Source organism: Platichthys flesus, chromosome 13, assembly GCF_949316205.1.
Source record: "Platichthys flesus chromosome 13, fPlaFle2.1, whole genome shotgun sequence".
In the NCBI taxonomy this organism is placed as follows: Eukaryota; Metazoa; Chordata; class Actinopteri; order Pleuronectiformes; family Pleuronectidae; genus Platichthys; species Platichthys flesus.
The window spans coordinates 9,114,519-9,135,584 of NC_084957.1; the positions used below are offsets into that span (position 1 = coordinate 9,114,519).

The window sequence follows — 21,066 nt, forward strand, 5'->3', positions numbered from 1 at the left end:
CCTTTAATCAAATGTCAAAGATGCAAAACACAGTGTCAACTCACATGTGGATTTAGACTGAGGCGACAGATCAGCAAGTCTTCATGTATATGATTTCAGGTTATGATAAAACATTAACGAAATTATTTTATTGTTCAACTTTTCTGGGGGGTATAAAAGTATGTTAATACAATACAATGTGTTGATAGACTTACTCCAATATAACCTTCAAACCTTTGTCCTCAATCATTATTTGAAAAATGTAAAATCATATGTGTGTATTTTATTCAAATCACTATTTTGTTTCTCTCTGTCATTTTTAACGGAGACTGGTAGCATCACCATGTGGTTCAACAGAGAGGCTGCACCTGGGGGGTGGGGGGGATTTGTCATTAAAGTTACAGTCTTTATAATATCTGTGCACGTCCCTGTTCCAGATCTGATGCAGATGTGCAGATGCGCAGCGGCTCAGGGCTGCACTATTTATTTCACTAAATGAATTATGTATGCTGAGCTCCAAGCCTGAGGAAATCTACATTAGCGCTCAGGGTCATTAGCATGAATCACTGGAGTGTGACGCAAATGTAATTAGTGCTCTGCAGCAGTTGGCCTTTGAGAAAACACAAAGCAGGTAAATGGTGCACTTACTATAAAAACACATACATTCTCCCTCCATTGCTTTACATGCCAGGGAAGTTAACATGTGCTGTGCAGCAAGTGTATCAGCAACACAACTGGGAAACGTTTGTTCAGTTTATGATTAACACATCAAGTTTGAATGAGATTAGATTCAGTGTCAATTAAAAAAATATCTGTTATGCTAATTATTTAATAGTTTGACGTACATTAAGTAGCTTGGTCACTGTTTTTATTTTTGAAATCTGTGATAAACTGATTGATTTAGTTTTACTGTACCATGTCTCATACTTTATTGTTACACTGGTCGGTTACATATGAACAAAATAAAGATGTGAGGTTCATTTAGACTCATGTCAAGTTACATATAATAATGCATATTAGAAAAATGCCACCTTTGTCTAAACCAACATGATATCTAAGGAGATATGGATGATATGAGTGTCATCAGTGAATGAAATAGAGTAACGCAGCTTATCTTAAATAAACCTTATTCAATGAGATGGTGGAGTGAACAGCATTCCGAGTCACTGGTCCTGTGCCACTGTTTCTGATTTGTAGGTTATGTGCTGCCACCTTGTGGATAATTAGGAAAGTTTAACATGGTACCACTATGAATTAATGCATTTTATAGTTTCCATTTGGTTTTAATATGTATTTGTGTGAAACATATCAAATATAAATAAACATATACATTAAAACAATTATATTTAGGTATCAGTCTTGCACATCATGCTTCTTAAATGTCCTGGCTGTTCCAGGATATTTTGAGAGCTAATAAACGTAATAACAGAGTACACAAGGTTGTCTTGATGAGTTTAAGAGATATTGTACCAATGAGAATCCCAAAAGTTTGTATTAAAATCGTGGCTACTGGTATGGTGAAAATCTGTATTATAGTCTTGAGACTCAGCCTCTAGGGGTCAGTATCAACCTTGAGTCTTGGTCTTGGACATTCTCAAATCAGTTGCCTTAAAAGTGTTGAACTGATTTGGATTTTTTATTGAAATGAAGCCTGTGCACTCATTCAGACCTCCGTGCTCAATGTACATGAGTTTGTCAGACCGGTCTCTCAGCAGTTTGACTTAGAATGAATCAGCAACATCTCTGCACCAAGCTTCGGCTCAGACCAAACTTCGGCACTTTCACATTAAGTTTAACACAGACAAAACTGGCCTACATCTAGACATCAAGTCACAGCCTCCAACGTGTCCCTGTGTGTGTGTGTGTGTGTGTGTGTGTGTGTGTGTGTTTGTGTGTGTGTGTGTGTGTGTGTGTGTGTGTGTCTGTGTGTGTGTGTGTGTGTTTTTGTGTGCGTGTGTGTGTGTGTGCAGGGACACAATTAACCCCTAAGCTCGTCTTCCTCTTAAAATCATCTGTTGAAGTGTGTGTGTGTGTTTGTGGGGTGTGTGTGGGGGGGATAGGCCAGATGCAGGCATTATTAAAACAAATTAACGGGATTAACAGCTTTGTGTTTACTTGACAAACTGCTGTTTCCATTACACACTACAACATCATCTGCTTCACTCCCACTCAAGAGCTCTCTGTGACCGGGAGGATTTTCAAATTAACTTTAATCAACTAAAATTAACCTTACGCAAATCTGCACTTGGATTCTGGGGGGGGAAAAACAGTGAACATACAAATTTCACATAGAAAGAACTGGGCTTTGAACTGTTCTCCATTATTGTGGTGAAGTGGAAACCACTGTACCACCATGCCATCCTGTGTGATAGATATGCTTTTATGAAACACACTACTTAAGCAACCTCGTAAAGGTAATCTGCGTGTTTGGAGATAAATTGTATATTGTACCTGTTTTGTTAAAAAAAAAATCAATATAATTTAATGCAATATTTTATTATATATCTTAAATTAATGTAATACAATTGTTTAATGTTTTTGACTGACCTTTTCTCATCTCAGGCACAATTTACAGCCCAGTGTGGTTCTATTAAAGTATTGAAGTGCCACCTAGTGTCCTTTATAAGAACAGACGTCAAGGAAAAAATCACATTACTATTATTTCACCACCATCAACATCTCACGACAAAACTAAGTTAATGTTGCTCTGGAATCAAAAGTCCACATTAATCTAAATAAGTTATAAATCTTTAAATGTGTGAGTTTAATTGTTAAAGTCGACATTACTGACACAACATGAAAAGGTGAACAGACACAGAGCGGTGTCGTGCAGTTGCAATAAAGCGAACCATTCCTGAACTGGCTGCTTTGTTGTCTTGAAACGACAAACACAATGGGACTTGCTCTCAGTCTGCACAATGCACGGAATGACAAGCGTGTGGTAAAAACATTTTATCATATCATTCTAGGGGTTTTGTCCTCACTCTGTACTGTGATATTGAAATGTTTTTTAGTATTAACCTTATTTGCTTAGAGATGCTTTCTTTCTGGAGTACTTTTTAATAACTTGATTCTATTTTAGTCGTATTTTTTTTCTTCTATTTCTAGTTTTATTTAATTTAAATCAAGATGAATGGTTCAGCCCTGACGGTGATATCTTGTGGTCAAACTCAAAACACATTAAAAGTGTAAATTATTTTAAATGTTGAGCTAACAAGCTAATTTTTGCCGTTCTGCCCAAATATGTCAAATAAAACATTTATTGGTTGGCTTATTGATTGATTGATTGATTGACAATTTCCCCATCAGATATTTATTTAACCATTGTCCAAAATTACAGTTTTCTGATTTGTTATTAGAAGAGACAGAAGATACACAAGGTAGCATAAGAATATACAGTAAAATAACCTGGTGTTGTATTGTGTTATTGGATGTTTGTCAGTGCATGTCTGTATCTTGTATGTTAGTATTCTTTGAATGGCCCTGAACTAAATAAATTAGTGATTAATAAAGTTGTTTTGTATCGCTTTTATATCTAATTAGTGGATAAACATGTCTGTTCTTTGTTTGTAAATGGAGATTATGGAGCAGCTCTTTAACAGGAATGGTGTGAGTTGAACATGGTGTGTTTAGGACCCTGCAGAGAGCGAGTCACATGGCAGCCGCTGGTCACGTGGCCTCATCATTGAACAGACATGCGGGGAAGGAGACATGATGAGAAGTGTTACAGCCACAGACCGAACACGAAGTCCCAGCAGGACGTGAAGGCTGAATGATACGCCGGAGATTAACTAGTTCCCGGTGGAGGTGTTAACGGAAGCCGGTGGACATGGCTGCTGGAGTCCTACTCGTCATCGCCTGTTTCTCTGTCTCTGCAAACCTGGTGAGACAGAAACCCGAGAGTTGACTTGAGTTAATAAAAGAGATGTCATCTGATCAATCATGGGTCCCGAAAGTTTTCTACCAGTCAGATTAGAAACTACTTCCTATTTCACTTTGTTTTTATAACAGGGACATTCTGCTAGAATTAAAGGGGATGCTACTACAGTTTATTTGTATTGTAACATCTGCAAAGTAGTCTTCTGTATATAGAATATATAAAAAGTCAATGTAGACTTCTCCCAGTTTTAAAGGACAGACCATAGACTGTGTCAAATGATGGACGACATAGTTGCCCCCTACAAGTGAAGCCAAAGCATCTTGATCGCCACCTGGTGGCTGGCTGCAGTATAGCTCATATTTCCCTCCTTGTACCTAGTGGACACGGACCAAGCTTTTCTCAAAGATAACTCCTGTCATTTGGGTAGACCTTATAAAACTGATGTGTGTTCAATTGTTCATTTTCGCGTAAATTTGGTTTTAATTAGTTATTTGACGTTTTGAAACCGAGGTGAAACATCTTGATTGACAGCTGTGACTAACTTGTGATTGGTCGAGTGATTGTAATCGGGGGCCTCAGTACCGCGTCTCCATTCTCAGATCGCCACTGCACAGACTCCGGCACCAAATGTGCAAGATCTCTGCGTTCATATAAAGGAGGTTTTATTTTCATTTCTGGATCGTGGGAGGAAGTGGAGACGCATCATCCATCTCTGTTTACGGTCTGTGGTAGTCTTTGCTTCACAGATCAGAAACAGTGTTTTATCTCTTGCAGGCCTCTGGAGAAAGATCCTTCTCTATAGACTACAAAAAAAACTGCTTTTTCAAAGATGGGAAACCGTTCCAGTACATCTCCGGCAGCATCCACTACTCCAGAATCCCACAACACTACTGGAAGGACCGGCTTGTTAAGATGTACATGACCGGTCTCAATGCCATCCAAGTGTAAGCTGAACCCACACTCTGCATATAAATGATACTGTGTCTACTTTAGGTATTTTTCTGTAATTGCTGTGACTGCCTCCCCACAGATACGTGCCCTGGAACTTCCATGAAACTGCTCAGGGCGTCTACAACTTCACGGGCGACAGAGACTTGGAGCGTTTCTTGGATCTGGCCAATCAGACAGGTCTCCTGGTCATCCTGCGCCCGGGACCCTACATCTGTGCAGAATGGGAAATGGTGTTAAAACTCAACTTTGTTTTGTTTATGTCAACATACATAAGATAATACTTTATAAGAAAATCCTTTATTGATCCCATTGAGGAATTATATGATGGCTAATTAGTAATAATGTTGACTGAGACTAATAGCAATTAAGAGCGATTAAGAAATGTCATTTTTGACAGTAATTTGAAATTTTTGACATTTATTTTAATTATTTCAACTATTCGTTTTTTAATTGCAGTTCACAACATAAAAGTCTTCAAAGTAAACTTTTTAAAGCAGTACAGTTTAAATCTTTCAGTACTACATTCAACCAAAAAAGATTTTACAAAGTGGAATTTTACGGTCAAGGTGAAGAATAATGATGCTTCTGAACACACACTGAGATTTTTATTATTTCAATTTATTTTAAAGTTCCTTAGTTGTAAAATACATATACAGTACATTATGTGTTACCAAAGTTAAAGTGCATTTATTTTATTTACTTTAAGATATTAATAAACTTACCAAGCATGTTTAGAGTCTAGACTTTAGATCTATAGAAGCTGACTTTGACTATTATTAGTTACTTGGAATCAGGAACATAATCTTTATTAGCCGCGTGTCATATTTCTGTTCCTATGTCTATAAGTGTTTCTTCTTAAAGCCTGTTCTCTCTTCCAGGGTGGATTGCCTGCATGGCTCCTTCAGAAACCAAACATCATCCTCCGCTCTGCGGACACAGGTACTCGTGTGGCAACATGCACCCGTGTGTCTTTGTCTTTGAAACATAATGTGCCACATTGATTTGTTTTCCTCTGCTGTAGATTACCTGCAGGCAGTCAGTAACTGGCTCGCTGTTCTCCTCCCCAAAATGAAGCGTTGGCTCTACATCAATGGTGGGAACATCATCACTGTCCAGGTAGAGTATTCACAGTTACGTTCTTTATTAAAATTAGTTTTTTAACCTTCAGTTTGAATTAAACCTCTCCCTTTGCTGCAGGTGGAGAATGAATATGGAAGCTACTTCGCCTGTGACTACAACTACATGCGTCACTTGCGGACTCTGTTCCGCTTCTTTGTCGGTGAAGACACGGTGCTGTTCACCACCGACGGAAACACGGACAAAGAAATGATGTGCGGGTCTCTGGAGGGATTATATGCCACGGTGGACTTCGGCACAGGTGGGTTCAGGAGATGTCAGCGGCTGCTTATGTGAAGAAACTCCTACAGAAATATGTAATTTCTTCCATTTCTTCCCTCATTCAGACACCAACATCACCAAAGCCTTCAGCCGACAAAGACGGTTTGAACCTCGGGGCCCTCTGGTTTGTTACTTGTTAACGCTTGTAATTACTTCCATTCAGTAAATGCTGACTCATCCAGCTAAGCCCAGAATAATGTCTTGTAGGTGAACTCAGAGTTCTACACCGGGTGGTTGGACCACTGGGGAGATCAGCACTCTGTGGTTGATGTTCAGAAGGTCAGCAGAGTGCTAGAAGAAATGCTAACCGTGGGCGCCAACGTCAACATGTATGTCTCCCCTAACTCTTCATCCCTCCAAAGTTCATCCTCTGCCCAGATTTGGTGAAAGCATATTGCTCTCATGCCACATTTTTTCTTATTGTCAACCATATACTTTATATATAGATGCATGACATCACTACTCCCCAAAATTGAAGCCAAACCATCTCACAACTCCCTGGTGGCTGGCGGCATTACAGTCATAACCCTGCTTCCTCCATGTTGGCAGTGGGACATGGACTGAACTAAAAAGTCAAAATACACATCTAATAAAAAGTTACAGCTAGTTCTTCACACTGCCGTATTTCCAAGTTTACATTTTTTGGGATTCATTTCTGGATAGTGGGAGAAAGTGGAGACGCATCATCCAGTTTTATATACAACCTTTATCTTAACAGGTCCAAAGAAAAGAACAAAACAGTCAAAATATTACTTTCTAGCTTCTATTAATTTCTTCTGACAATACAACTCGAACTTTACTCAAATAGGAAGAATAATAACTTTGTGTAATGTCTCAAAATAAACACACACAGTCTCCTTGTTCAATGTAATACAATAACAACTGCAGCAGTGTGGTTCATTAACGGTTAGGAGAACATGGCAGGTCTATGGCACTGAGGAATAAGCTGTTTAATTGGATTCCTTGAATAGAAATCATCAGCCGCAAACTTAAAGATGCATCAGTCACCAGGTTGAGCTCCCGACACATGAAAGTCACTTGTTAGAAGAAAAGTTGATTTCTCTGAGGTGTTAACACCCCCACGTTCTCTGTTCTCAGGTACATGTTTGAGGGAGGCACTAACTTTGGCTACTGGAATGGTAAAGTCCTTTTTTATTATCACTACATCAGAAGCTCATGTTGCGGTGCAGTCGCCTGATCCGTGTGTAACTCCTGTTTCTCTCTCAGGTGCCGATCATGACACCAGGTTCCGCTCAGTGGTGACGAGTTATGATTACGACGCCCCGCTGTCGGAGGCAGGGGACCCCACAGAGAAGCTGTTGGCCATCAGAGACGTCATTAACAAGGTTCGTCTGATTCACCAGCCACCCACACAGTGTACCACGGTGGATATTTCATCTAACTATTAGAGGAGGGATGATGAACAGAAATTTCTCAAGAGCAACACCACCAAACGTGCAGTTGTCTAGAGGAAATTATTAACACCTCTATACTAGAGCAGTGCCTGTTCTAAACCTGCCTGTTTGTTTGTCCTGTGATTTGTCTGGTCGCGGCTCTCTTTCTGAACCTGTAAATGTGACCTGCAGTAATGGAGCTGCAGCAAGTGAAGACCGGCTCAGTCCACAGAACCTCCGCTGCTGCACAAAGAGCTGTTCACTTGTTAATTCAACAAATTCAGTACACAAAACCCCAGACAGGAGAATCGGTTGTCGCTCTGTTGTTGTGATCGACAGTGTCACTAACGTTGATGAGTCCCAGCCACTGCTGCTACACAGCTCTGGTCGTTTGTTCATTCAAGGTTTATCATCAATATTGAACGTATGGCATGTCCAAATGGCATCAAACACAGCACGTCCTTGTGTCAAGCCGATAAGAAAGTTCAGAAAGACAAGAGATTTCTGGAATGATTAGATAAATACATACATTGGTTAAACTGAATAGCTGATGGATAAATCTCCTTCTTATTGTTGTATCAGCCTGTTCAAATGTTTGACCATTCCATTAGCCTATATAAACACGTTTTTATGTCCACTCAGCAAAACCAAGAATGGCCAGTAGGTGGCCATGGTACACCTTATGAGGGCAGTCTTCCTAATTACAAAGAGAAAAGAGTGATCTAATTGGAAATGTAAACGTGTCTCTGATGATAAATTTCTGTTGCAGTTTAGAGAGATTCCTGCCGGACCCATGCCACCAGCAACTCCCAAGTTTGCCTACGGCTTCGTGACCATGAGAAAGGTAATGCTGTGTAATGTCAGGGAAACCTCTTTAAATATGAAGCTTCATTTTCATGTTAATGAAGCAGAAACCTTTTACAGGTTGGCAACATCAGGGCCGTGCTGAACACCCTCTCGCCTCTGGGCCCAGTGAAATCTCAGTATCCTCTGACATTTGAGGAGATGAAACAGGTACGGTGTGTCTGTGGGGTCAAAAGCAGGCGAGGGCAAACTGTCGCAGAGGCCGTGAGCCCCTTGAAACATGGAGAACTTCTAGACTGTAGTCTGCAACCTGTCATGTCTATTGTGTCCAGTACTATGGATTCGTGCTGTATCGGACCACGCTGCCCCGGGACCTCTCGGAGCCCACGCCACTTATCTCTCCACTGAATGGGGTTCATGACCGTGCATATGTGTCCGTCAATGGGGTGAGCCTCCACAATGAACTGTTGTTGTCTATCCAATCAGATGTCCATGTCACGTATGGGGGAAACATCACAGGTTAAACCCCGGCATGCTTGTGCTCCAATGTTATTTTGGATTACACAATTATTTTGTATTTTTTTTAATTGTTCATACCAGTGACTGTGTTTGTGTGTGTGACCAGGTTTATAGGGGCCTGCTGGAGAGAGACACAGTGCTGGTGATGAACATCACTGGACACCAGGGGGAGACACTGGACATACTTGTGGAGAACATGGGCAGAGTTAACTTTGGCAGCAAAATCAATGACTACAAGGTTCAATTCAATCCCCCTTCTTCTTTTTTGTAACTTAAGAAAACTCTGTCCTTATTGGCATAAGCACAAGTCATTGGTATTAAACCAAAGAAAATATTGATTGTCTCATTTGTTAAAAGGGATAAACATAAACAACAATATTCTTTGTTTTCTCAAAAAATCATCTACAAAATTGATATGAATGTTATTGTAGATATTGACCAGGGTTTGTGGGTGGTCCTGAAAATTCCTTAAATGTAATCATCTGAAAACGCCTTAAAAACTTAAAAATACAACTTAGGAATTATTGCCAATTAATTAATCTAAGAGTTTTTACTTTACTATATCAATATGGCATCAACCTCCTATAATCCCGAAAAATCCAGATTGATACTCATAAATATTTTACAACACCACAGATATTCCAGTTTTATTTTGATAGCAAATATCTTTGAAAGGTGTGTGTTAGTTACTGTGTGTAAATGTGACTGACACAGAGGTCAGTTGGTGACAGCCAGTCTGTACTGCAGGGCCTCTTGAGCAATCTGATCCTGGGCAAAGACGTACTGACTGACTGGATGATCTACTCTCTGGACATCGATGGAGCCATAAGTGGTGGATGGCCTCATTCAGACAAACAGTCCTTCCCCGACCCTCGGAGGGAACCTTCAGCTGGACCTGCCTTCTACGTGGGGACATTACAGCCCAACGGTTTGGCATGGGACACCTTCATCAAGCTCAGTGGATGGACAAAGGTAATGTGACTTTATCTCTTTATTCCAGGGGATAAAGTAACCTCCTCTTTTTCTGAGGTTAACACTTTACCTTTTCACACCAGGGTCAGATCTGGATCAATGGTGTGAACTTGGGGCGATACTGGCCGTCCAGGGGTCCTCAACAGACTCTTTACGTCCCAGGACCCTTGTTGAGCACCACTCGACCCAACAACATCACAGTGCTGGAGCTGGAGGGGGCGCCAGCACACCTACGAGTTGTCTTTATGGATCGGCCTCAGCTCAATTTCACTGCTTAACCATCTGAACAGAGTGGACTGAAATCGGTAGCACAACATAAACTGATTCAAATCATTCTGTACTACAAATCTTAAGATTTGTGTCAGGCAAAGTAGAAGATCTCATCTGAACAGTTCACTGTGCTTTATATATTTCTGTAGCAACATCATTATTTTTTTTACATGTAGCAAAATATTTATTAGTCACAATCCAGTGTAAACTGCTTGAGCATTTTACACATCAGCTTCCCAAACAGTGATCTAGACATAGTTATGTCTTTCGGTTTAATATCTACTGTGAGGAAAAAAGAGGATTGATCAATAAATTGTATTATACTTTTTATTTCATGGCTGCTTTTATGTTTTCATAACTGCAGATAATGTAAATAATTAATACATTTATTCATACATTTTTAAACATTACGAAATTGTCCGTAGTTTTATTACTACATCTGTGTGTGGAGTTGAAAATGAAATCTAGCACTGTGGTCAAGTCTTATCATGGCTGCACAAATCCACTCTTCACGAGGTAGTTTCCTTCCAACTGTACATTTCCACACAGATGCTAGGTCTTGCCTGGAGGAGCATTTGCTTTCCGATGCGCTTGAACGCAGCGGGGGGAGCAGAAGGAATACTCCAGGTACTGGAAGGGGGTCTTCCCGAGCAGGGACTCCCCACACTGCCAGCACCTCCTGGTGGCAACACAGACACAAACACGCTTTGAATTTCAGTCACAGTTTTGCTCAATGGAAAGTGAGGGGGCGTTTGTGGGTCTTACTTTGTGTTAGACAGGCCGACTCCTGATGCAGCTACTTGCTCCGCTAACCTTCTCTCTGCTGCCAGCGCTCTCTGGAAATAAGCACAAGTGAGCATTTCCACATTTTTCATGAACATTAGTGATTGAGTGCAAATTAACTCACCTTTTCACGGTCAGGCAGAGACGCAAACCTCTTCATCTCCTCTGCCTCCGCCTCTTGTTTCCTCTTCTCCTCCTTCTGCTCTTTTTCTCTCTGTCTCTTCATTGCCTTTTGAGCCTTTTTCTTCTCCGTTATTTTGGATTCGATCTCCGCCGTCAGTGGCCCGGGGACCTTGAGTTGCACAGGTGTAAGTGCTCTGCTTGTTTTTCATGTGATGCATTAGCAGTGACACCACCACCTCTTACCTGTGCTTTAGTGTAGTCGTACTTGTCCGGATTCTCAGCCATGTATTTGCGAAAGACATTTCTTGTGTCTTTGTCGGGGGCGACAATGTACGGGGTCTGTCCTTTGTTATCCCTGTAAAGGATTGTTGCAGATATAGGAGTTATTTACTTTTACTCTAACTTCTGCAAACTATCACACAGATTTTTTGTATTTTTACCGAAGTTGCCAGTTATATTCTTTCCTACCTGCAGGCTGGGTCAGCTCCTGCATCGAGGAGCAGTCTGACCGCTGCCTTCTGTGCAGCTGCTGATGCAACATGCAGCAAAGTGAACCCCGACGAGTCGATGGGCTTATTGAGCAGAGTCCGAGGGCTTGCCGCATCAGAGGGGCTGCTCGCCGCCTGCTCCCCACTCTTTGTTGTTTCTCCAGGTGGCTCGAGGTGTCTGCTTAGAGTGTCCACGTCCCCGACCTTGCAGGCCGTGAAGAGGGCATCCCTCAGGCCATACTCCCAGGACTCATCCACGGTTTCTATGAAAACACAGAAAGCACCATGAGTATTCAGAGTGAGAAACAGGAGCAATACAAGGAGCAACACAAGCCCTCGCACACCTTCCACTTGTTTCTTGCTCTGTGTTTTTCTCTTCCTCTTGTTCTTTGGTTGTGTTTCTCGCCGGGTGTCTTCATCTGGCGCTGCCTCCGGTACCTCCTCTTCCTCTTGATCGTCTGCATCTGTATTAATCAATTCTGTCACAGATCAAAATGAGATCTCAAACATTTTAACTTATCAAATCAGAACTTCTTAATGGAAAATGAAATGTTATTTGGGTTCCTATGAAGTAGGTGTATCCACCATTGGACTGGACTTACCATCAGTTTGCATATCGACTTCCTCCTTCTTTTTCCTCCTCCTCCTCCTGTGCCTGGGGGGATAGACTTCATACTCCCTGAGGTCCAGGGTTCCTATTGTCATCTCTTCCATCACCAGCTGGATCTCTCCTGCCTCTTCTTTCTCTGAGCTGTCCTGGTTTTCTTCAGCTGATGCCAAGAATAAAGGAGATGTATTATAAAAACAAATTTCACTGTGTGGAAACAATAAATGTATTGTAAGCCGTTTTGTCTCAACATTGAATCAACATCTTAAACCTACCTTGCTCCTGATCAGTGTTTTTCGGTGCCACCAGTTTGCCCATTTTTTTCCACGCCTTCTTAGATGGACAGAAGACTGCAGACATGTCTGCGTCTCTCCCTGCATTGAGATATTTCTAATTATACCCTGGCTGCAGGAGAGTGAGGACACAACATGCTATTATACCTGAGTGTGTTATTCAGCTTACCATAAACATGAACTGTGGAAAGCACCTCGTGCACCCGCTGGACCTCTCGAAACGTGGCCCTGCGTGTGGCGAAGGGAAGTGTGCGGATCCTGGGATCTTTCCTGTCGAGGGGAGCTGCCCGGCCGGCAAAAAAGATGGTCTTGTTGTAGCTTGACGCTCGAATGAATACTGCGGACGCCTCCTTCAAGTGTTCAGCCCAGGTCATCAGGAGATCCTGAATGTCCTGCAAGAAGTTACAGAAGTGTTTGAGAATTAATAAACTGCACAGGGAAACAGCTTACGACTGATAAATTAGATGCACTGAAAGAATATGTATAGAATTCAATGTTTAATGAACGTCATTCTTCAACTTATTTACACTTAATCAGAGTCAGAATGTATTTATTGCCAAGTAGGTTTACACCTATCCGGAATTTGTTTTGGTTGAAGGTGCATACAATGAACATAAAACATAAAAACACAATAAGTACTACACATAAGAAAAAAACTATATAAAATAAAAAGATATAAAAAAAAGTAAGGAAAAGGTCAAATAAAATGCAAAACAGGAGAGTATGGATTCAGTGAATAAACTGTAACCTTCCATGGCTGTATCTGAAGAGGTAAATCAGAGTGCAGTTGAATGGACTGTGCTCTCACCTTGACCAGCGCCGCCTCGTTGTATCGCCTCAGAGCAGCTCCTGCGGACTTGGGCGTGTGGCTGCGGTTCTGAGAGTCTCGGAGTCCTTGAGCAGTTCCCCGCTTCGCTCGCACCGTGTATCGGTGGAAAGTCTTGTGCTGCAGCAAGTCTTTCCTGTACCGCAGACAAACTGCGTTGGCCAATGCTTCCACATCACAGAGTGTGTGCTATTACTCTGACTCCTCTCGCCACAACCCGACAAATGTATTCAAAAATCTGTCCGCTTACCCTTTGAATACAGCTCCAGCAAAGTGGCCTCCACCCGTCATCAGAATGACCCACACAGTCTCCTTACTGATGACCCTCAGAGAGGATCCTGCATCCTGCTCAGCATCTGACTGAAGTCATAGCAGACACAGGACAGGAAGTTATGACAACAACAGAAGGTCGCACAGATTGCACACAGAGCTGTGCTGCACTCTACCTGCCGAGCCTCACCTTCCCGTGCAGAATGCAGCGGTGCACTGACAGATACTGGCCTGCAGAGTTCTGGAAAACCATTTTGCTGGAGAGCCGACATGCATTTTCAAACGAGCTCTCGTTGTCCGTGCCGGTGACGTTGCTGCTCGTTCCCCCGCTGTCGCTATTTGAGTTTTCTTCCTCTGAAATGGAATCTGAGCCTGAGATACTGGACATGTCTCCTGTAAAGTGATAAATTAAAACCAGTCAGCTTCTAAATTCAATCTGTCTCCTGGTTTAACCACGTACATGTAGGACTGTGGTTTCCTCACCAGCTCCAGTCTTCTTCTCGAACTCCTCCATAGTGACTGGCTGCAGTCCTGACAGCTTCTGCCTCAGGTTGAAGCGATGCCAGTCGAGCTTGTAGTGCTCCGTCTGAAAAGTAAAGGAAGTGGCGACGAAGGGTCAGACTTCATCACGTCACCATTCCTTCTTGTTAATCCGAACAGAGAAGTGTCTGACGATCACCTGCTCCTCCCGATGAACGAAGGGGCACCTGCAGGCTGAGCACACCATCTTGTCCGACACCTCTCGGGTCAGGCTGGACTCCCGCTGCCTGTCATCCTCCGGGCGTTTGTCCTCCAGCCCTGTGTGGAGGTCTGGGGGTTCAAACAGAAGGGGATCGTCTTTAGGACATGCACGGACTTACATTTTGAGTTTTAGGGCAAGCAGTTTCACAGTAAGTCTTGGCAGCGTTGATTTATTATCTGTGGTGGAAGATGGCAGAATACCCACAGGGCACCCACATCAGAGGAGCTGGTCATCCCAAGCAACGACCAGCATCCACGCTCAATACACTGTGTGGGTTTTACACAGTGTTATTGAAACTGGAGCGTGGAGGATTCTCACACTGAACTGAAATGATCCTCTCAATCGTCTGCTTCTGTATCAATCAATGCTATCACAGATCTATATGCAATTTTAAAATCTTTGCAGAACCCCTGTGTGATTTATTGGGTTCTTATATCCACCTACGTGATGGCAACTTCTGGACTGGACCTTCCCCCCAGTATATAAATATTGGGGTAACGATACTGCGATAACACTGATAACTGTGATCATCTTTAGTCAATATAATCATGATAGTACGTTTTTACACGGTCTCATCTCCATGTTCATCCCATAGACTGTATATAAATAAATACACACTGTGTGAGGCCGGCTCGGTGATCACAGGCTGCTTCAGGACACTGTTCACTTCCCTCAGTCCGAGCAGAGCCTCGTCGTCTGGGCACAGATCGAAGACGGAGCGGTGCTCAGCCTTGGTCGTCATGATCTGCTGGAGCATCAGAAACAGACAAACCTCCGGTGAGAGCAGTGATGTCCAAGATAACACGTTTCATTAGGAACACACAACGTCAGTAACTACACACCTCTGTTGTTTACAAGTCACTCCAACTCATCTTTATGTCCTGCACGACAACAGCGGAGTCACAAGCCGGCAACAACAAATTAGCACTATCATAGAGCTAATGATATTTTCGAGCTGATGTCAACTTATTTGTCCAATGACCGACACGTGTAGCGATGACTAGCAGCGGCTGTTGCCTTTATTTTGAAAGGAAACCCTGTTCCTCGCTTCTCTAACAGACATTTAAGTAAATTACATATAATATCGTTTATGATGAGATCGTTTAAAAATAGCAACTTACCATAAAAAGGTTTCATAAGGCTTCGTTGACGTTTAGGTACACTACGCTTCCACCCATGACAATCTACGGAAGCCCCAGTGCCACAAAAAGGTCCAAACGGGAAAGCGCTAAAAGGCGAGAGATTTCTGATATTACATAAATATGAAACTATTATTTGATAGGGTAACTTTGTACTGTTCACTATATATGTTGATGTATAATATGATCCACAATATAAAATGTTGGGTTTTTCATACTTAGTGAAAGTGAAAGATAGTAGTTATTTTCTTTTTCTGAGTTTAGTTCGAAGAACTTAAATGTATTTTATTATGATTATACAGACATGTTTAATTGATATTTGACAGGGGCAGAATGTGAATTTCACTATAAATGAATAAGATAAACAACAATAAACAATATAAAATATTATCCACGAATATGATTATCTGTGTCTTGAATGAATTGGGTGGGGGGGGGGGTTCATTACATCACTGACCATTAATTACAAGTACTTCTGGGATACTATCAAGTCAAACCCTTTATTAGGTGCAGCAAAATATAAACAAAATCAGGTTACGAATATTAAATGAAATATATGATTCAAACAAAAGTACTTTCACTGTGAAATGCTGGTTCATGTGTTGATCGAAGCCTCTGCTGTTGGCAAAACAAATACACAGTATATTACAAACGTTATCAAATAGCAGTTGACCAGTAGACGTCCTCCATTTTCCACTCACCAGCCACATTACAAGCTTTGGCCTCGGCCAGCCGCTGTTTCACCTCCAATATTTCAGTGGCGAGAACCTTCCCCTTGTTCTCAAGACGCTCACAGCATTCCTCTAAATTTCTCTTTTGATTTCTAAAAAGAAAAAAACTGACACTGCAGGTTTGTGCATTCGTATCTAATATGTCTCTGTTTACACAGTGTGGTACAATACCTGTCTTCAGGGGCTTCACCATTCAGTTGTTCAGAAAGATGCCTCTCCTCTTGCAGCATAAGACTCAGCTGCTGTAACACATCAACGACTCTGATTTTATCCATCATCAACTCGGCCCTCCGCTCAGTTTCTCTGGTGCTGCAAGTGAGTGCAGGACTCATTAGACAAATTTAACAACAGCTCAAAAGTCCACACACTGCATATGTTTGGTTTTGCAGAATTAATCGCTTGGTATTGGCTTTGCACAAGTTGATCATGTTAAAAGGATGTGATTTGGGATCTTTTAAACATAACAGTTCCTGTTCAAAAAGTAGTTTTCCATGTGTTGGTGAGCCTATTTAAAAGTACCAGAGATACAGGCACTCAAGATGGTCAGTAATCAGTCACTCTTGTTTAATAAAAGAAGATAAAACTTTATTCTCACTTTGCATTTACTCCTTCATTTTGTCCAAATATTTCCTCATTTTTTGCATAAACTCTGCGATTCAATTTGTTTTGATTAATTAATTTAAGTGTTGATACGGTAAGAAAAGTATGGTGCAGACCTGGATCAGCATTTTTTTATATATATTTGAATTTTTACTATTTTGAAAACTGACAGGTGCCCTTAAACATGCCTGTGACTACAGATAATTGGTATGCAGGGCCCCAATCCTTAATTAGTAGCCACCAGGGGGATGGATGGATGGATGGAGGACAGATGAGGTGACGTCGAGTCTTTCTTCTCCAGGTAAGACTACTGGTATATATATGTTTCTATATATCTAAATATCAAGGATAATCACACTAGTCGTCCCTTAAGATGAAGGTAAAAGTTCGTTTAGTTTAACCTGAATTGGAACATAGGCCAAACGGAGCAGAACTAATTTACGTATCGACAACCACCACGTAGAGGACGCGTGTTCCGACATAACTCTTTTTACTTGATGAACACTCGCTCCACTTCACTTAAGTTTCTCTAAAGTAAATAATAGTTGTATTTGTGTTACCACTGAAGTGTCTCTTGCTCGATACGCTGCCTCTGCCGCTGGGCGGCCTCCAGTTTCACTCTATGTTCGTGAATCGCTCGCTGCCGCCCTCGGATTTGCTCCTACAATTGATCACAGTGGATTACAGCGTCAACAACGTAACTTTTTTCGTAAGGATTAACAGTCAATGTGAACGTTGTTAGAATTAAGCTAACTTGGCCCAGTCAGCTAACATTCACCCCGTCCTACCGTGAACTCGTCATGAGGTGTCGAACACGTGAGGTCGACAAAGTCGCTCATGTTCTACTTTTGTTCTAAAACACTGAAGATTTACCGAACTGCCATTCGTAGAACTCAGAGTAGTACATGGGGCGAGACGATCTATATATAGGTGCACATCCGGTGATGCGTTCAGGGCCCGGATAGCTCAGTCGGTAGAGCATCAGACTTTTAATCTGAGGGTCTAGGGTTCAAGTCCCTATTCGGGCGGTCCTACTTTTCTCTTTTCACTGTAGACAACAGATTCAGTGTATGTTGTTTTTAACACAAGTTGTACAACAGAAACGTTCCATTCGATTTTAAGCAGGACCACAATGCATATCAACTGTTGGTGAGACTATCAGTTAAAAGACAAAACACCACTCCTGGCAAGGAGATGATACTCGCCAAAGCCTAAAATTGCCCCGTACCTGTGCCACACATTAAACCATTTCATTTAAAGCTGGTCATTGCAGTGGAGCTGTTATTACCCGCAGTGAGACCTCACATTATCCTATGGTTGGAGTTGTTGTTTGTGAAAGCATCAAACTAATTTGGGAATTAGACTCGCTCGCAGAAGCGAAAAAGGAACATTAACCATGTAATTTACCAGAGATAATCACGGTGTTTTCTCCGCACAGTGATTGGGAGCACGTATAAAGCTTGGCGTTCGCAGGTTAAATGGCAACACAGAAGACATCTGACCTGCAAAGATGGACGGGATTATCCTCTTGTGTATGCTCTCCGCTTGTCTCTCAGCCGTACACACCCAGGTAAATGTGCATGGGATCGCAGTGGGACTGATTTTTTTTATTTAAACGAGATTAGCAATAACCAAATTTGAAACAACTTTGTCTTTTATTTGCAGAAATTTTTATTCAGCCCAAAATGGGGCCCCATCGGCTATAAAGGTACAGTGAATACAATTGGATTTGAATGAAAATGTAATATAAGACCAAGTGCTGTATAAGTGCGCACAGTTGATTAATAACTCTTCTTTTTAAGAGCGTGATGAGCACGGTGTTGGGACAGCAATGGATGAAATCATAAAAGCTAATGAGTTCCAAGGTAAGTTTCACACAACACCCTGTAACAATTGCCTTTCCGCTGTAGAATGATTACATTTTCCCTGATGTCTGTCTCAGCCTCCCGAATCATCGAGGGCTCCACCACTCTCCGAGAGGGAGACATTGCTGTTTCTGCTGGAAGGCGCTCCAAGGTCTGCTTCGCACGGAGCTGCCTCTGGGCGAAGTCAGTGGACGGACATGTCTACATTGCATACAGGCTATCAACTCAATACTGTATGTCTAAATGAAGTTTTCAAAATTTTAAATAGTCTAGATGTTTCTGATATTCACCAACAACCGCTCTCCATTATGTGTAAACTATTCGACAGCTGAACTGGAGACAAAGCTGATAAAGAAAGGGATGGACAGCATGGAGAAAGGCACCTGTGTGCGATTTGTTCCCTGGACTCACCAGCGGGACTACGTGGACATCCAGCCAAAGTCTGGGTGAGGGGCCTCCGCCTGCAAAGTTTGATACCAGTTTGTCTTTGTTTAAACTAGAAAATGGTTTACGAATCAAACCCTCTCTGTCTTGGTGCATGTGTGTGTGTGTGTTAATCCAGGTGTTGGTCCTACCTTGGTTCACGGGGTGGAAGACAGACCGTATCTCTCCAGAGCCCTGGCTGCCTCCAAGTCGGAGTGATTTCCCACGAGTTAATGCATGCCCTGGGCTTTGTGCACGAGCAGTCTCGCTTGGACCGGGACAACTATGTCAGCATCATGTGGCCAAACATTTGGAGGGGTAATTTCAAAGGGGCGGGAAAGGGGGGTGGCCTTGGGGGAATGAGGTCTTTACCAACAGTAAATTAAAGACCATTCATGATTAACTGTATTTATTCAGCAATTTACTCAACAGAGATTGGAAACGCTCTACATCGTATTTATGAAAATATTGAGACAAAAACCTGAACAAATGCTTTTGCGTTTAAAGAAATATTATTAAATTTCCAACAGATCGTTTGAGGAATTTTGAGAAATTCAAGACCGACAATCTGGATCTTCCATATGACTACAGCTCAATCATGCACTTTGGGATGTGAGTAGTGATACTTTGATTTAGATCAATGAATACTGTCATGGTCGAACTCCTGCATCACAATGTATTTTATATATATGTTGTTTAGGTATGCCTACTCCCAGGATGGGCAACCAACCATCATACCTAAGAACAGCAAGGTGCAGCTGGGCCAGGCCTCGACTCTCAGCCACATTGACAAGTTGAAAATCAATAAGCTTTACCAATGCGGTTGGTAACAAACGTACTGAACTATCTCTTTTGGTAGAGGAACTAGTAACTGTAATGTGCAAATATTACTTAAGATGTTCTTCAGTGTCAAATGTTTGATTCCTTCTGTCTCTGTCCCACAGGTGACATGGACGATAATTAACTGAACTGAGTTGAGATGAAACAGAACTGAGCAGGAAGCTGATAGAAGAAACGACTTTAAATCATGGAAACGGCTCCAATAAATATAGATTTTAAGCTTCTTATCAGCATTTCCTCTGTGTGCAAACAAATGTGTGAGTTTAAACAAGTCGTGTTGCTTCTGTTGAGAACGTTTCAATAAAGAAGTTTGTGAGCGGAGCGACAGAATCTGAAAACTGAGGTTCATACGACTAAGGTCTGACCTACAGTATATATCTACCCTATAGACACAGCATAGGTCCTTTCATATATTGGTCCGAGATTGCACGAATGTAAAGAAGTTGTATTCCTATTTGCATCCTTCCTTTATGCAGTGAATTAAAGTATTTAAAAAATGTAAATGTGTCATGTTGTCCATTTTAATCAGAAGAAAACTAAAGAAGACATTCACTTGGGTTAATATTTACACCACATTAAGATTCATTATTAAGACAATCAACCTTTAACTCAGATACCGATATTTTATTTCACTTTTTTTACTCTCGCTAACCACAGAGGCAACATTTTATAATCTGCAGCCACATCAATTTCTTCACTCGGTCATTGGTCTTCAAATTTGCCCCTAGAAATAATATAGAGAGAAGGATAATGTTTGGCTTTTATATATTTACCAATGTAACAAAATGATTGCCGTCAAGATGGTTATCAACAGAGTTCATCACAAAATCACTGGTTACCGGTTTAGTCGGATACAAATTGCTGGTTTGTCTGACTTGGAGACCAGTTCTTCTCTCGGTGGCTTCTGCTGAGTCGTTGCACGGTCTGCCAGCAAAACAGCAAGTGTCTCATCTGTGAAAGTGCTGAATGTGAAGATGAGATAAGTACGGTGAAGGTCAGCACGAGGGAGCACCTTTCACGGCTCAGCAGGGGACTTGAGTAAATTACATAGACCGCTTGATGAGGGGCTCTGAATCGTGCTTCATCATGGAACACATGACCAATCAGTACAGGGAAGAGGAGAAGAAGTGGGTATATAGATTCAGGGGAGGTGCAGAGTTCATTTAGAT

The 21,066-nt window shown here is 41.7% G+C and overlaps 3 protein-coding genes and 1 non-coding gene across 8 annotated transcripts; 3 read left to right on the forward strand and 1 right to left on the reverse strand.

Annotated features, from left to right (window-relative positions):
* Positions 1-3,688: 3,688 nt before the first annotated feature.
* glb1l (galactosidase, beta 1-like) lies at positions 3,689-10,495 on the forward strand. The gene is made up of 16 exons (XM_062402617.1): positions 3,689-3,862; positions 4,634-4,803; positions 4,890-5,040; positions 5,689-5,749; positions 5,832-5,926; positions 6,008-6,188; positions 6,274-6,332; positions 6,416-6,537; positions 7,307-7,347; positions 7,436-7,554; positions 8,372-8,446; positions 8,527-8,616; positions 8,739-8,852; positions 9,032-9,163; positions 9,673-9,897; positions 9,981-10,495. The coding sequence occupies exons 1-16, from the start codon at positions 3,809-3,811 to the stop codon at positions 10,173-10,175; spliced, it is 1,884 nt and encodes a 627-aa protein (XP_062258601.1). The 5' UTR covers positions 3,689-3,808; the 3' UTR covers positions 10,176-10,495.
* On the reverse strand, positions 10,481-15,497 carry ankzf1 (ankyrin repeat and zinc finger peptidyl tRNA hydrolase 1). 4 transcript variants are annotated; one of them, XM_062402614.1, is made up of 16 exons: positions 15,421-15,497; positions 14,918-15,047; positions 14,237-14,367; positions 14,041-14,143; positions 13,748-13,950; positions 13,538-13,647; positions 13,270-13,423; positions 12,631-12,853; positions 12,444-12,542; positions 12,164-12,331; positions 11,906-12,040; positions 11,542-11,824; positions 11,317-11,428; positions 11,075-11,242; positions 10,933-11,003; positions 10,481-10,846 (listed from the first exon to the last, which is right to left on the reverse strand). In XM_062402614.1, the coding sequence occupies exons 1-16, from the start codon at positions 15,421-15,423 to the stop codon at positions 10,720-10,722; spliced, it is 2,220 nt and encodes a 739-aa protein (XP_062258598.1). In that variant the 5' UTR covers positions 15,424-15,497; the 3' UTR covers positions 10,481-10,719. The 4 variants fall into 4 exon arrangements, with proteins under 4 accessions (XP_062258598.1, XP_062258599.1, XP_062258600.1 ...); XM_062402615.1 differs by having other exon boundaries at positions 14,918-15,044; positions 15,421-15,488; XM_062402616.1 differs by having other exon boundaries at positions 11,906-12,025; positions 14,918-15,180; positions 15,421-15,487.
* A 1,513-nt stretch (positions 15,498-17,010) lies between these two features.
* hce2l2 (high choriolytic enzyme 2-like 2) lies at positions 17,011-20,369 on the forward strand. 2 transcript variants are annotated; one of them, XM_062402651.1, is made up of 10 exons: positions 17,011-17,070; positions 18,208-18,339; positions 18,435-18,477; positions 18,572-18,634; positions 18,712-18,867; positions 18,963-19,080; positions 19,197-19,375; positions 19,588-19,669; positions 19,758-19,892; positions 20,002-20,369. In XM_062402651.1, exons 2-9 carry the CDS (start codon positions 18,280-18,282, stop codon positions 19,885-19,887), a joined length of 831 nt encoding a protein of 276 aa, XP_062258635.1. In that variant the 5' UTR covers positions 17,011-17,070; positions 18,208-18,279; the 3' UTR covers positions 19,888-19,892; positions 20,002-20,369. The 2 variants fall into 2 exon arrangements, with proteins under 2 accessions (XP_062258635.1, XP_062258634.1); XM_062402650.1 differs by having other exon boundaries at positions 19,758-19,879.
* On the forward strand, positions 17,725-17,797 carry trnak-uuu (transfer RNA lysine (anticodon UUU)). Its single transcript has one exon. It is a non-coding gene; the product is annotated as a tRNA-Lys (tRNA).
* Positions 20,370-21,066: the final 697 nt, after the last annotated feature.

What these genes read in the sequence shown, in the direction of transcription:
- glb1l (XM_062402617.1), top strand. Translation starts at nt 3,809, where the DNA reads ATGGCTGCTGGAGTCCTACTCGTCATCGCCTGTTTCTCTGTCTCTGCA. An exon ending in CCTCCGCTCTGCGGACACAG is followed by an intron (nt 5,750 to 5,831) that starts GTACTCGTGTGG and finishes CCTCTGCTGTAG; the next exon opens with ATTACCTGCAGGCAGTCAGT. An exon ending in AGCTCAGTGGATGGACAAAG is followed by an intron (nt 9,898 to 9,980) that starts GTAATGTGACTT and finishes TTTTCACACCAG; the next exon opens with GGTCAGATCTGGATCAATGG.
- ankzf1 (XM_062402613.1), bottom strand. Translation starts at nt 15,056, where the DNA reads ATGCTCCAGCAGATCATGACGACCAAGGCTGAGCACCGCTCCGTCTTC. An exon ending in CGAGAAGAAGACTGGAGCTG is followed by an intron (nt 13,951 to 14,040) that starts GTGAGGAAACCA and finishes ATCACTTTACAG; the next exon opens with GAGACATGTCCAGTATCTCA. An exon ending in TTCCACAGTTCATGTTTATG is followed by an intron (nt 12,543 to 12,630) that starts GTAAGCTGAATA and finishes ATCTCAATGCAG; the next exon opens with GGAGAGACGCAGACATGTCT.
- hce2l2 (XM_062402650.1), top strand. Translation starts at nt 18,280, where the DNA reads ATGGACGGGATTATCCTCTTGTGTATGCTCTCCGCTTGTCTCTCAGCC. An exon ending in AAAAGCTAATGAGTTCCAAG is followed by an intron (nt 18,635 to 18,711) that starts GTAAGTTTCACA and finishes TGTCTGTCTCAG; the next exon opens with CCTCCCGAATCATCGAGGGC. An exon ending in GTGGCCAAACATTTGGAGGG is followed by an intron (nt 19,376 to 19,587) that starts GTAATTTCAAAG and finishes AATTTCCAACAG; the next exon opens with ATCGTTTGAGGAATTTTGAG.